Genomic DNA, 14,664 nt, shown 5'->3' on the forward strand with positions numbered 1-14,664 from the left:
TTTTTATTTTTTATAGTGCTGAATCCAGATAACACCTTTGAGATGTTAATTGACCAAACTGTTGTTAGCAAGGGAAATTTGCTGGAGGACATGACTCCACCTATTAATCCTCCTAAAGAAATAGATGACCCTGATGATAGGAAGCCTGAAGACTGGGATGAAAACCCAAAGATTCCTGATCCTGATGCACACAAGCCTGAAGACGGGTGAGTACAGTCCTTCTGGGCAAACTTCTCTAATGCTTTAGTTTCACATTTATTTTGATGTTTTAATTGGGAATGCATGGCATCATAAACTTTCTGCATTTTATCAATTTGCACTTGGATTTTATATTACATAATTTGAATACTTATACAGTTGCAACTTCAAAATAAAGAATCTTCTTTCAGGGATGAAGATGCACCAGCAAAGATAATTGATCCAAATGCTGTTAAACCGGAGGGATGGCTTCATGATGAAGCAGAATACATCTCTGATCCCAGTGCAGAGGAAACCAGAGGACTGGTAATTTATTTAAGCATTTGATTAGGGTTATTTGTTCTGAAGTCTAATGTCCTGTACAAATGGCATTCTGCAAGGTTATTTAAGCACATATTTAAGAGACTCTTAGACACATGAATGATAGGGGCTATGTGGGAGGGAAGGGTTAGATAGATATTGGAGCAGGATAAAATGTCGGCGCTACATTGTGGGCTGAAGGGCCTGTGCTGTGGTGGTCTGTTCTATTTCTAATGTCGGCTCATCAGGCATTGTGTGTGTTTTGGGGGGGGGGGGGGTGTGGAGAGAGGTGGAGTTGACATCCACACACTTCTGTATTCTGTTTGGTTAAAATTACTAATACATTTAGGCATGTTTGTGGAAATGTGAGTAGAACTGTTTGTATAACCACTTATTTAATGTCTGCCATGGAAAAGTAGTGATAACAAACTTAAATCTGTACCCACTAATAAAAAACAGAAAATGAAGGAAAACACTTGACAGGTTCAGCAGCATCTGTGAAAAGGGAAACTGCTGCTTGATCTGCTGAATATTTCCTTCAACTTGTTTTCTCTTTCCAATTCTGACATGGGGTCTTTACCCCAAAATGTTAATACTGGTTTTCTTCCTACAGTTGTTGCCTGATCTGCTGAATATTTCAAACACTTTGTTTTAATTTTCAGATTTCTAGTATCTACAGCTTTTTGATTTCCACCCATTAGTCATACAAGTTGCATGGATAATGCTAACTGTGTTTGAGTACTGGGGAAGTATACAGCAGGTGGTTTCTGATTATAACATTTGAACATTTTTCTTTTCAGCCTACTAAAACTGCATTTATATTGCAGCACAATTGTTTGGTTGCCAGTGTGTATCATAAATCCAGGTAGAAATAAGTGGTTTCAAATAAAATTCTTGAGTGACCCAATCTTTGGGGGTTTAGATATGTATTTTGCAGGGTAGGATGTTCCAATATTTGGTAAGGTGGCAGTGGCTGGGAATTGACATCTGAACATCGCAGTTCCAAAGTGGTTAAAGTGTTTTGTGTAGTCCAAGTTTTTTGTGTTTTGAAGTTGGCAAAAGTAAAGTAACATGGGACCATAGTTGTATGTGTGCATTACTAAATACATCCTTTCCATTTCCAGGGATGAAGAAATGGATGGTGAGTGGGAAGCTCCTCAGATTCCTAATCCAAAGTGTGAAACAGCACCTGGATGTGGAGTTTGGGAACCACCCATGATGAGCAAATCCTAACTAACAAAGGGAAATGGAAGCCACCGATGATTGACAATCCCAACTACCAGGTATTGGGGGGGGGGGGGGGGCAGAAATCAAGTCGTTCAGCACTGCAGCAGGCACACATGACCATAAAACTCAAGTTTTAACATTTGAGGAAGTAAAAGGTAAAAAAGAGGCATTCATTTTGATGGACTGAATTGTGTGAAGGAAGCAAGGAATTGGGGCAGTGTTAAATTAAGGGTTGGATAAATACTCATGAATCGTTAGATTAAGATGGGGTGGGGTAATTGCACCCTATTGTTCAATTCAGTGTCTGTTTACAAGCTTGTATATGCTACGCAAGAATTGACAAGATATTTGAAAAGAGACCAATTCAGTTTCTATCTATCTCCCCTCCCCTCCCCTCCCACCGTTACTTGTATTCTGTGGCAAAAACCTTATTCAGATCACTCCTCATTTTAATTGGATAATTCAGTGTAAGCACTAGCATGAAACTTGAGGTGCTGGTTTAAGTAGCTTTTACTGTGTGCTTTTTGTTTTAAAAAGCATTGTGGAATACAGGTTTGTATACTCTTCTATTTTCACAGCCTGCTAGGGAGCATACCATCAGGCAGAACACTTTTTTAATATTACTTAATATTAGCCAAGTAGTTAGTCTGCTATTGGCTCAATGGAAGCACATTTGCTTAGTTTTTGACACTTCTGCATTTGAGTGAATTTTGAATAAAGCATCATAATCTGATTTCCATTAATACAAAAGTGGTTGTCTAACTGCAATCTTGGGTATAGAGGTTAAGTATATGTTGACATAAAGTAGATCATACTGTTAAGAATCAGAAGGATTTTGGAAATATTTGAAGTCAGTGCCCTGTTCTCACACAGGCCACTTCACTTATTTTTAGTTTTGCATCAACAGACTGAGCCCTGGTGTATTGGGAAACCAAGTCTGAAAACAATGTTTGATAAGCCTGTTCTTTCTCTTAGGTATTATGTACACTTTTAGTGTCTCAGTATTTGCTTAAGACACTAACATTTGTATTCAAAGTCTTAATGCAAAGTTTTATGTCATCTCATCTACCTGCACTTCACACAGTATAACAATTCATTAACACTGAGCAGTTGATGTAGTTGTCTTCAAAGTTCACATCTGCTTCAGCGATTTTTTTTTTTTTTTTTTTTTTTTTTTTTTTTTTTTTTATTTGGATCCTAGAGCTTAATGGCCTACATTTTTAAACCTGCTGCCATTCTCCTTGACTCTTAACTCCCATTCAGCAGTAATGGTTGGGTGAGGAAATACAATTTTGAAAACCTGACATTTAAGGTTGATGCTGGATCTTGGTGAGGCTCCTGTCAAAGCTAGGCATGTATCTTCATACACTATAATTGGCATTATGATGTAATATTGGCATTGATGCAGGGGAAGTCCTGGTTGGCAGCACAAACTAATTGGGAAGAGGAAATGATTTGAAACCATCTTTTGAATTCTGTATGGGTGAGCAAGTGTCAGTGTGTCCCTTGGGCTCCTTTCTTCTCTTAAAGGCTTTTAAGTACTCTAATTTTCTTGTGATTTGCCTTGAAATTCCTCCACCTACCAGTTTTCCCAGTCACCACTTACAACCAAAGTAATGGTCCCTTCCACTAGCCAGGTTTTATTTAAATATGCTTTGCTATTTAGATTGGTAGGGTTTCATTTCAATTTGGAGACCTAATGCACTGACCATTAACAGACATGCATCTTTAAAAAAAAAAGGAAATAAGTTTGTGAAAGGAAATTGCAGGATGATTTGGCCATATTGGTGGGGGGGGGATGGGTGGACCTACATGTGATTTGGTAATGAGTCAAAGCTGCTGTACAGAGGATATAAGTACTGCATGCAGGAAGTATCAAGAGATGTCGAGCAGCTTGTTACTGGATTAAAGACCAGTTTAAGTAGCATCTCATTTTAAATGTATAATTTGATGTAGAACACAAGCAAATTTAGATCGGTCATTCTTCCTTGCAGGGGTGAAAAGTTTTTTCCTTAAAAATAAGTTAAAGTGCAATTTGAATGAGCTTAGAACTGCTTGGATTACATTTTTATTTTTAAATATACAGGGCATGTGGACTCCAAGGAAGATTCAAAATCCTAATTATTTTGAGGATTTACAACCTTACAAGATGACTCCAATCATTGCTATTGGTCTCGAACTCTGGTCCATGACTTCTGACATCTTATTTGACAACTTTATCATTTGTGCTGAGAGGAAAGTGTCTGACCAGTGGGCAGCTGATGGATGGGGACTAAAGAAAATGGTGGCTACTGCAAATGAGGTATCTAGTTTGTATATTATGAAATGGGTTAATAAATTGGGTTATTGATGTCCAGTCATTATAACATTCTCCTCTCCCTGTTATTTTTTTTAAAGTCCTGAGGTAGGAATTTTTCCTTCATTGTTTCTGTAAACATGTAGTTTTGTAGTGACTGCATGATATACTGCCAAGCTTTTTGTAGAACCAAATCATAGAAGCAGAGTCTTGAGAGCAGAATAATTTTTGCACATCTGTGCAGTAGCCCCAGATGAGATTTAGATGTGCATGATCATTGCTTTAAACTATATGTATTCTCCTTGAAGATATAATCATCCCCGCAGGGCTCATATGATGTGCACTGAGAGTTGAGTGGGGTCGTATGGGCCAGCTCTAATATTGCAACCAGTTAAGGTTATACCATGACACTTGATCTTGTGCCCATATATACAATACAAAAATATTACTTTCTCTGCAGGTGTTCCAGGTTGCCCTATCCCTCCAGTATATTCCACAAATCCAGTAGTCACTAGTGGAAGCCCACTGTGCTCAATTGGTTGATGCATTATAATAGTGACAGCTCTTTAAAAGTATTAGCCATAAAGTATTTGGGATGGTTTGATCATCAGCTACAAGGTGGGTAGCACACTGGTGCAGCTAGTTAAGCTGCTGTCTCCCAGCTTCAGTGACTTGGATTCAATCCTGACCTCTGGTACTGTCTGTGTAGAGCTTGCACATACGCTTTGAGTTCCCACCCTCTCTACCACCCACCCACCCCCCCCCCCCCCCCCCCCCCATCCCAACTACCTGTGTGTGGTTAGGTTGGCCACTGTAAATTCTGGTGTGTAGGTGAGTGTTAGAATTTGGAGGGAGTTGAAAGGAATGTAAAGAAAATAAATTGCAGAGAAAATCAGTGGGAGAATGAGATTGCTGAAAGTCAACCCACTTGATGGACAAAATGGTCTCTGTTGTAAGAAAATGAAGTTGGATGTCCCTGGATTAGAAGGGATACTAATGTTAACCAGCCTGTGCCCTTGAGGTTGATCTTAAGTATTCACTCAGTTTAAATCTGATAAAAGCATAAATAGTTATTATACCAAATATGATGTTGTGCAGAACAATGGCAAAAGACACTTCTGTATTAATTCCATAAATATCATTGATTTTTGTGGATTTTCATTGTCTTAATTACATTTCAAGATTGTTCCAAATTGTACCAAATGACAGTTTTGTTTTATTTTTAGCTTAGTGATTTTTGGGCCTAGGGAAACATTTTTCTGAGCTGACTACTAAACTGTAACTCAAAATAACCAAATGTTAAAAGGTATGCCTTGGGTAGATTTATTGCTGTAATTTTAATTATGTATGCATTTGCATTTTAAGTAATCTTGTTTTTCCTTGTGACTAATCTAATCAGTTTTTATTTCTCACTATTTTTCATGCCCCTGATCATCTATTTCAGGAAAATTTTTGAATATACCAGTGGTAAAACAAACTGTTAATACAACTAGGTTGTACACAATTCAATCCTATCATGTATTCGTGGAGGTATAGTTCTGGTGTAATTTATCCAGTGATCTTATTTCCATCTTAAAAAATTATCCCTTATTGGTATCAAGATGAAATGCAAAAGTTAATGACTTCATCTAACTGAAGAGACTTTCCTTTTCAGCCTGGTGTGTTGGGTCAGTTGACAACTGCTGCAGAGGAGCGTCCATGGCTTTGGATTATTTACATCCTGACAGCTGTTTTGCCTTTGGGGCTAATTGTGTTGTTCTGCTGGCCAAACAAGGTAAAGAAATATTTGAAAGCTTTTGACATAGCTCTTGACTGATTTTGGGTAGTGATTGGCTGGGATTCAGGAAGGTCCCAGGTTTTACGTCTTGCTGGGGGTGAAGGTTCTTTTGGTTGGACTTAAGAACCCTCTCCTCATGGATTAATGGGAGAAATAGATTGGGTTCAAGTTCATTTGCTGTCCTTGCTGGAAATGTGAGTATCTGTTGCAATGGCTCGTCTTCATATTGTTTTCCACTACTTGTTGTCCACATTCAGTTGGATAAAGCATATTTGCTGTGTTTAGAACTATGACTTTGCAAGGAACAACCATTGAGTCTTAGTCATTGTCATACAGCATGGAAATGGGCCAGTCAATGCACCACATCCACACTGACCAGTGGGCGTCCATCTGTATTAATTGCACCTTCTAGCACTTGGCCCATTTAGCCTTCTATGCCTAAAGCAATCCAAAGACTCATCTAAACATTAAATCCAGTCAGTGATTCTTCTACTTCTACTAGTCTCTCTGGCAGTGTATTCCTAGTATTTGCCACCCACTGGGTGAAAAATTTCCCCTCTGTCTACTAATTTCTTGCCCCTTGCCCTAAATCAGTCTCACCTTGCCAAGCCAATTTTGTATCCAACTTGCCCTTGATTCCATGGGCCCTAACCTTTTTGGACCAGTCTCCCATGTGAGGCCTTGTCGAAGGTCTTGCTGAAGTCCATGTAAACTGCTCCTACGGCACTGCCCTCATCAATACACATTGTTACCTCAAAAAAACAAATTTGGTCAAATTGGTCAGTCAAGATCTGTCCTTGACAAAGTCCCAGCCTTTCCAAGCAATTATTAATCCTGTCCCTCAATCTTTTCCAATAACTTCCATACTACTGTCAGGCTTGCAGGTCTATAATTACCAAGCTTTTCCCTGCTGCCATTCCTGGAAAAGGGGAAACACATTTGCTGTCCTCCAATCATCTGGTACCTCACTTGTGGCCAGTGAAGACTTATTTATATATATATATATATATATATATATATATATATATATATATATATATATATATATATATATATATATATATATATATATATATATATATAAAATAAAAAAAAAATTTCAGCCAGAGCTGCAGCAATCTCTTACCTTGCCTCCCATAGCAGTCTGGGATAAATATCTTCCAGCCCTGGGAATTTATCCATCTTTAAGCTCACTAATGTGTTAAGTGCTACTTTATTTATGAGGAATTGCACAAGAATTTTGCTTTCCTGAGTTTTCCAACTTAGTCAGTTTTCGTTGAGAGAGGAGGGAATTTTTGTTGTAGTTCACTGTAGCCTCAACTGCTATTGTGGTTTTATATACCTGTGCTAATATTCTGAAAAACTAATTTCAACTACATCTTCAGCTTTTGACAGTCCAGGAGATGTTCAGAATTGTTTAGCCAAAAGATACCAAAATCCAGGAATGACCTTATTCAAGAGATATTGGGGTTCTTGATACAGTTTAAAGCTGGAACATAAATGATTACAACTAATTGTTTTAGAAACCAGACTCTGCAGCTGAGTACAAGAAGACTGATGCTGTGCAGCCTGATGTTGGAGAAGAACAGGAGGAGGATGAGCAGGAAGAAGTGATGGATGAGAAAAAAGAATGTAATAATCTCACAAAAGGTAAAAGAATGTTTTCACTTATTTTGCTAATGTAAAATTGTTGATTTGAGATTACAGTGCAAACACCTGGGTATCAGCTTCCATTTGTGCATTGGCAACAGTACTTATTCACCACCTGTCTTGGTTCTTCTGCTTCCTGTGTTGCAAAATACTTGTTCAAAATCCATTCTTGGATGAACTGTCAATCCCTTTGTTACATTTGGATATACCACATTTATACCTTGATTTACTGAATAAGAGTCCTGACCTGAAACATTGACTACCTGCTTTTCTCCACAGATGCTACCTGGCTTGCTGTGTTCCTCCAGCATCATAGTGTTTTTAATCTAGATTCCAGTATCTGCAGTCCTTTTGTTTCTCTACCTTGATTTATTATTCCATTATCCTTTTGCTTATCTAAACTCTGCAGCCTGGATTTGAGAATACACCAAGTTCTCATCCATTCACCTTTTGCTCATTGACCTTCATTGTAAAGCAATTACAGTCCTCTTTTGCTATCAAAATCTGCTTTCTTCCAATTTAGGACTTGAGGACCAATTTTATCCCTTTCCTTAATTGCCTTGAAACTTGCAACATTGTGGTCACTGGTCCCAACTGACACTACTTCTGCCAAGTGACATTCCATCATCTGCCTGGTTTTCATTTCCTAAGATGAGGTCAATGTAACCCCTTCTTTGGTAGGGCTGTCTACATTGTCTCAAAAAAAAAACTGCCTTGTATGCACATAGCACATTCTGCCCCACCTAAGCTCTTTGCACTCTTCCCAGTCAGTGTTGGGAAAGTTAAAATAACCCACTACTATAACCCTATTGCTTTTATAGCTTTCTGCTATTTGCTTGCTTATCCACTTGTCTAATTCCCACTAACTATTGGGAAGCCTATAGTAATCTCCAGCAAGGCAATATCTCTTCTACAAACTGCTGTGATGTTCTAACAGCAGTACAACTCACCCTTCTCTTCCCTCCTGCTCTGCCCCCCACCCCCCCCCCCCCCAAAAAATCTTGTCACCAGAAGATTTTGTACCATAGAATATTAGGCTGCCAGCCCTGCCCTTCACTCAAACCAGGATTCTGCAATTGTAATAATATTGTTATTCCCACATTTAAACCTTGGTCCATCTTAAGGACAGCAGAACAGTTTTTGTTCTCCTACAATCTGGTTAGATTATGCCTGATCTGCACCACCATCTTGCATTTTGCTCCAAATCCTCTAATACTTTAACCTAATAATCCATGAACTTCGGAAGCTACAATGTCCTTATCTCCATATTTTGTCTTTTGGAGGTGTGGGGAGGAAGACACTTTTGTGTGTGGTGGGGGAGTGGAGTACTTTCAATTTTCATTCCTAGGCAGCTAAATTCTAGTTTGGAAGATTACTATTCTGGGATGGTAGCCCTCACAAAAAGGACTGTATAGTGGTCACAGCTCACTGTAGTCTGCCTTTTGAAATTTGGATCCATTGAAGCCCAAAAATGAATTTATAAATGTGATCCTTTCATCATGATTCCTCAATGAGGGGAAATAGTTCACCACATCTGCCCTTTTCCATCCTTAATATTTTAAGCCTAGCCCAGAAATTACTGATTGGTCTCTTGTACGTGAATTATATAAACCAAGTTTATACAACCTGTCCTAATTTATTCCTCCTAAGCCTAATTTCAGTAAATCTGCATTGCATACCTCCCAAGGCTAAAGTAGCCTCCCTGAAGTGTCATGCTCATACTGAGTACAGTTCTCCAAGTAAGACAAGTGCAACTTCTTCCACCTTTTTCATTCAATCACCTTGCCGCTACTCCATGGCATGCTCGCTCTCCCTTCCCCCACCTACCAAAAAAAATACCTTGCAATACAAGTTGGCAAGTTATCTTCTGATTTGCTTTTTGTACCAGTATTGGCTTTCAAAGTATCTGTCCATTGCTTTTATCTTTTTCTTTGTACAGAAGCAGAAGATGGGAAAGCAAGTGGAGATGAAAATATTGGAGAAGGCAGCCAAGAAGATGAGGAGGATGAAGAGGGCAAAAAATCAAAATCTGCCTCAGAGGATGAGGTTAGTATTTTGTTCAGTTGGGTGTTGTCTTTTAAGTGCATAAATTAATGCTCAAAGATTTAAAATTATATCCAACTTCTCAGCATTTTGGGCATATGACTACAAGCATTTTTTTAAAGCTCCATGATTAAAACAAATGTAAAAAGGAAGAGTAAAAATAATTTAGAAGTGGTTCTATAGGCACGATAAGTTGTGGGGGGGGGGGGGGGGGGGGGGGAACTAAAGTAATCAAACCAAGGAAAAATAAGAAATGAATAAGAAAAATTAGAACAAAGGCAATTTGGACCATGCAGCTCAAGTAAGCATTCTCTATACAAATTCATGGACTGTGGAGGGTGGTTAGGGATGAATTTCAGGCACATATTGTTTGGAAGGTATGAGATGGGTATCTGTAGCTATTACTGAGACATGCTGGAAGACTAGTTGATGAAGGCAGGGAAAATGATAGAGGGAAGAGCTTGTATACTTGTGTAATTACTGAATTCTGCCACTTGCTATTCTGATTTGATGTTGGAGTCTTTAAATCCTTTTTGATTTTCTTTATTCCATCTATAAAATCTCCCCTACCTACTTGCCTCACCATCAATGATTTTTATCTTTAACTATTCAAACTAACCCCTTCTACCTTCACTGTGGAAGTTGATATATTTGGTTCCATTTGTAATTAGTCTTGCAACCATGTCTCAGTGGCTAACATCTTGTAACTTTCAAATTGAATTTGTAACTGAAATACATTTTTTAATCCCTTGCCCTCGTGTTTATACAAACAAAAAGGTGTGCTTGTTTGGAAAGTAGTCTAATCTGCTCTAAAATCTACTACTTGTCTCTCCTCCTAAGTTTAGTTTTCCCTCTTGCAATCCTCTTTGATTATCAAGATATCTTTACTAGTCTCATGTACATTGAAACAACACAGTGAAATTCCTCTTTTTGTGCAGAGTGTTCTGGGGGCAGCCCACAAATGTCACCACGCTTCTGGTGCCAACATAGCATGTCCACAACTTCCTAACTCGTATGTCTTTGGAATGTGGGAGGAAACTGGAGCACCCAGAGGAAACCCATGCAGACACAGGGAGAATGTACAAACTCCTTACAGACTGCGGCCGGAATTGAACCTGGGTCGCTGGTGCTGTAATAGCGTTATGCTTTAACCTCTTTTTTTCCATTTTAAGAACAATTAACGCTATCTACTTAAACATGAGTCCCCCACCCCAGCTTGCTAGTTTAAAGTCCTTGTGATCATCCTATTTATACCTGTGCTGGGATGTGTGAGGATGGTTCATATGGTTGGGGGAGGCCAGTTCCTCTTCTTGGAACTGATGCCAGTGTCCCTTGAAATGGAATCCTTTTTTAACATAATACCTTTAGCCATGTGCTTGTGGCCCCCACCCCAGGCAAAATATCTGGCTATGCCAAATGTAGGTATATCTGCTTCCAACACTTGGTACTTTCCAAATAGCACTTCCTACCTCCTTTTCTGTGGTTGGCCTCAACATGGTCAACAAAGTCTGAATTGTCCTCTTCACTCCAATATTATTTCAACCAGCTTGATGTCCCTTGCAACACCTTTAAATTGGACTCTTGATCCTGTGTGCACACAAGGTTTCCTACTGGATAACCCCACGACTACCACATTGCTCTTCTGTCCACCTCCCCGTCCTGTTCTCCACTTGCTCCAAGGTGCTCATGACATTCTAGCTAGTCTTCTGTGTCCCTATCCCTCTAAGTGCATTGTAAAAGGTTCAGTTTCCAAGAATCTTTGCTTCCATGTCTCTTGGGTTTCCTTGCTCTACACCATTTGTTATACCATCTTCATTTAAGGTCCTGAACGAGGTGCTATTGTAGTTGAGATCAAATTGTCTGAATTTTCCTCCCCCTCCCTTGTGTCTGAGTGCTTCCAGCTCCAAATCTGGCTAAGCCAGAAAGATTTGACCCTGTGAATTCTACTGCAGACAGATTTAAGGGTGGGGCGTGGGTGGGTGGTGTCTCTCTCAACAATATCCAATGTTCTCCAGTTCAGATTTTAAAAAATCTGGATTGTCTTAGCTTCAGTGTATCTATTTTTGTTAAACTTGTTAATTTTTTAATCAAACTCTTTAAAATTCTAAACAAAAATTTATACTTGAGATTTACAAGAATTACAAGTACTGAAGGTTAATGGCGACATCTTTTTTCCATTGGCACCAGATTTGCATTCTGACCAAATTCTTTACTTCATGTTTCAAGAAACATTTAATATTAAGACCATTCTATGCAACCAGTATGCAAGTCCTTGCTGCTGATGCATATTCTGAGCATGTGCAGTTCCCTACTCACCATGCAGGCTGTCCATAGGTAACAAATAGGTTCAGATTTTACAGATGCCTGTAAATCAACTTTGTCCATGTCAGAAAATACACAAAAATCACATGATATGGAAAACATACCTACGCTGTATTGTAACAAATGACATTAAAAACATGAGAATGATGAGAGAACAATTACTAAAAGTGGCGAGGGGAGAAATTAGTTCTACCAATCATAGGAATGTATGTATATTTGGACTTTTGACTTTAATATTATGGAGCTCACTCATATGCACCTCCATAAGTTGAGTGTTTGTAACCCAGGAATAGACTACTACTAACCAGAAAACCACATGATTTGATTGTCAATAGTGGACAGATTGGAGCAGTTTAACTTGATCTGTTAACTAACTTGTTCTTTAAGTTTATGGGGTATACTAAGTATTGAATTAAATCTTTGTCTCTGATCTGGTCACCAAATACCTGATGACAAATCCCTGTTCCAAACAGATTTTCAAGTTGTTGAGTTGGGATGTGCCCATGAGAAGGATCTTGAATGAGAAATAACCCAAAAATGAACTGGATTAAAAGTTTTTAAAAACTTTTATTAAAAATATTTATACAGCACAGTAACAGGCCCTTCTGGCCCAACAAGCCTGTGCCACCAGATTTACACCATGTTAACCTACTAACCTGTACATCTTTGGAATGTGGGAGGAAACCAGAGCATCCAGAGGAAACCCACACAGTCATGGGGAGAACATACAAACTCCTTACAGACAGCGGGAATTGAACCCCAACTGCTGGTGCTGTAATAGCATTATGCTAACCACTATGCTACCTTCAACTGGTTAATATTATAAAGTTTAATTTTGATGCCTAATTCTATGCCCTCTTGCCTTTCTATTGAAAAGCTTGCATGCATACATATGTATAATCGGGTGGAAAAGAGCTTTCTAACAATTTAAAAAGCTTAATGATGCATAACTCAGGTTCTGGTAACAGTATGTTGGCAGAAGGAGGTGAATGGTGCTAAATGAGGGTATTTCCTTTGGCAGAGATCTCACCTTTTGTAATAAATTTTGCTTTTTCTTTTAGATGAAAGAAGCTGATGAAGGTGCTGGCTCAGGTGACTGTCCCACAAAACTGAGCCGTAAGAAAAAACTGAGGAAAGAATAAATGCTTTAGTACTCTTGGAACAGAGGCATTCTCACTTTCCAGGTGGGCATACCACCCTCTGTACTTCCTGAACGCATGCAGATCTACTTGGCTGGGTGATAAATCAGCCTGGTAGAAGTACCTATCTAATCCTAGTCTCCATACTATTATCTTCCCTGCTTCATTTACAAACCTCTTAGTCTTCCTGGCAAGAAACAAAAATGCTCTGAAGATATTATTGATTTTTGACTTTGAGTATCAGAATGTGGCCTAACACCAAATGACCAGTTATGAGAGCATATTCTGGTATCGTAAAGTTGTAGCAAGTATTTGATAACTTTTGTGAAAAGTGTTAACCAGGGTAAAATTACAAATATTATAAAATAAAAAGTAGTTACAGTTATATGGTAACATTTGTATTGAAAGGGGAGAAGCATTGACATTTTATGGCTGGTATTTGATGTTGTTCATTTCATGTTTTCACCCTATTATGGGGAGGATAAATTAGTATGAACGTAATTCCAATGTACATACTGTATATGAATTCATGTGATGCAGCTCTTGGCACAACTCAGTTTTATCTTTAGTGCCAATGTTCTCTTCCCTAAATAGGTCTCCTATGGATTGTATTGTTGTAGCAAAACAAAAGATGCACTGAATTTTTTTGTACATATGAATTGTTCAGGTACACACAAGGGTGTTTTGCTTTACTACTTTCCCCTGCCCCCTGCCCTGACACTTCTATGTAGTACAAATAGCTGTGTTGCATTTTATCTTTACCACTAACTTAAAACATCTCATGATCTGCACTCATTATCAACTTAGCTGTGAAAAGTTCTTTTCCCCAGTTTTTTTTGTGTGCATGTGTATTTTGGTAAATAATTTGTAATACAGTGCAGTGACATTCTTAAACCATCTTCTGTCTGAGTTTCAATTTTATGAATACAGATGTTTGATTTAACAAACCAAATGGCTGCAGTTCAGGAGATGAATGGTGTGGAGTGTATTGAATTTTCTGGAGTTTTATAGTTTTAATGTTACTCTGGGTTAGCATAATCCTTGTTTACACTGATGTTTGCAAATGTACAATTGCTCTTTGAAATAAATATTTAATATAATGGCTATTTTTGTGTTGACTACATACTAAATCTACCTCCCAAGTGTAATTGACTTGGATTTTATAAACTGGTGTTGTGGGATGATGAACAAGACCGAACTCCAGGCACCTGAAATTCAACTTGCAAGTACTTTTTGATGCACCCATTCCTTAATGTTCTGTTAAATTCCTCTTCCTTTTAGCACCTGCATTCGATTCCTTTTGTATTTTCCCCAGTAAATGTTTTCTTATTGAAGGCTCTTTTGCATTGCAGTAAAATATAATTGTTTGCAAGTAGAATATGTTTTGTAAAGTAGCAATGAGTTCGAGGTGAATGCCCTTTACTGCAAGTTATGTTTCATAAAAGCCAACACATTGGCATCCCACTGGACATCATCAGAACATAGAACTGTACAAATGCTTCATTCATTTAATGGGTATCCCTAATGCTACTTAATTGTTTTTATAAATATCTATCACTTCTCAATTACTTTCGTCTTTTGATTTTGTTTACCAGATCTTATTTTTAATTGTTGTGCATTTTTCTCCCTGGAAACTTTTTTTTCCAGAATTGACTCTAGGTAGTAGAATTTTAGGCAGGAGATTAACTAACTGCCTGCCATTTTACTATTCT

The 14,664-nt window shown here is 38.3% G+C and overlaps 1 protein-coding gene across 1 annotated transcript in view; it reads left to right on the top strand.

Moving 5' to 3' along the window:
- LOC127567325 (calnexin-like) overlaps positions 1 to 14,056 on the top strand; it is a 33,119-nt gene extending 19,063 nt beyond the window's left edge. The window contains 10 exon segments of the mRNA XM_052010089.1: positions 17 to 206; positions 390 to 489; positions 491 to 504; positions 1,623 to 1,728; positions 1,731 to 1,781; positions 3,812 to 4,027; positions 5,676 to 5,795; positions 7,322 to 7,448; positions 9,388 to 9,494; positions 12,875 to 14,056. Of these exon segments, the coding sequence (XP_051866049.1) occupies positions 17 to 206; positions 390 to 489; positions 491 to 504; positions 1,623 to 1,728; positions 1,731 to 1,781; positions 3,812 to 4,027; positions 5,676 to 5,795; positions 7,322 to 7,448; positions 9,388 to 9,494; positions 12,875 to 12,955 (1,112 nt within the window). The 3' untranslated portion in view covers positions 12,956 to 14,056.
- Positions 14,057 to 14,664: the final 608 nt, after the last annotated feature.

The sequence above is a fragment of the Pristis pectinata genome, chromosome 2, assembly GCF_009764475.1.
Source record: "Pristis pectinata isolate sPriPec2 chromosome 2, sPriPec2.1.pri, whole genome shotgun sequence".
Lineage (NCBI taxonomy): Eukaryota > Metazoa > Chordata > Chondrichthyes > Rhinopristiformes > Pristidae > Pristis > Pristis pectinata.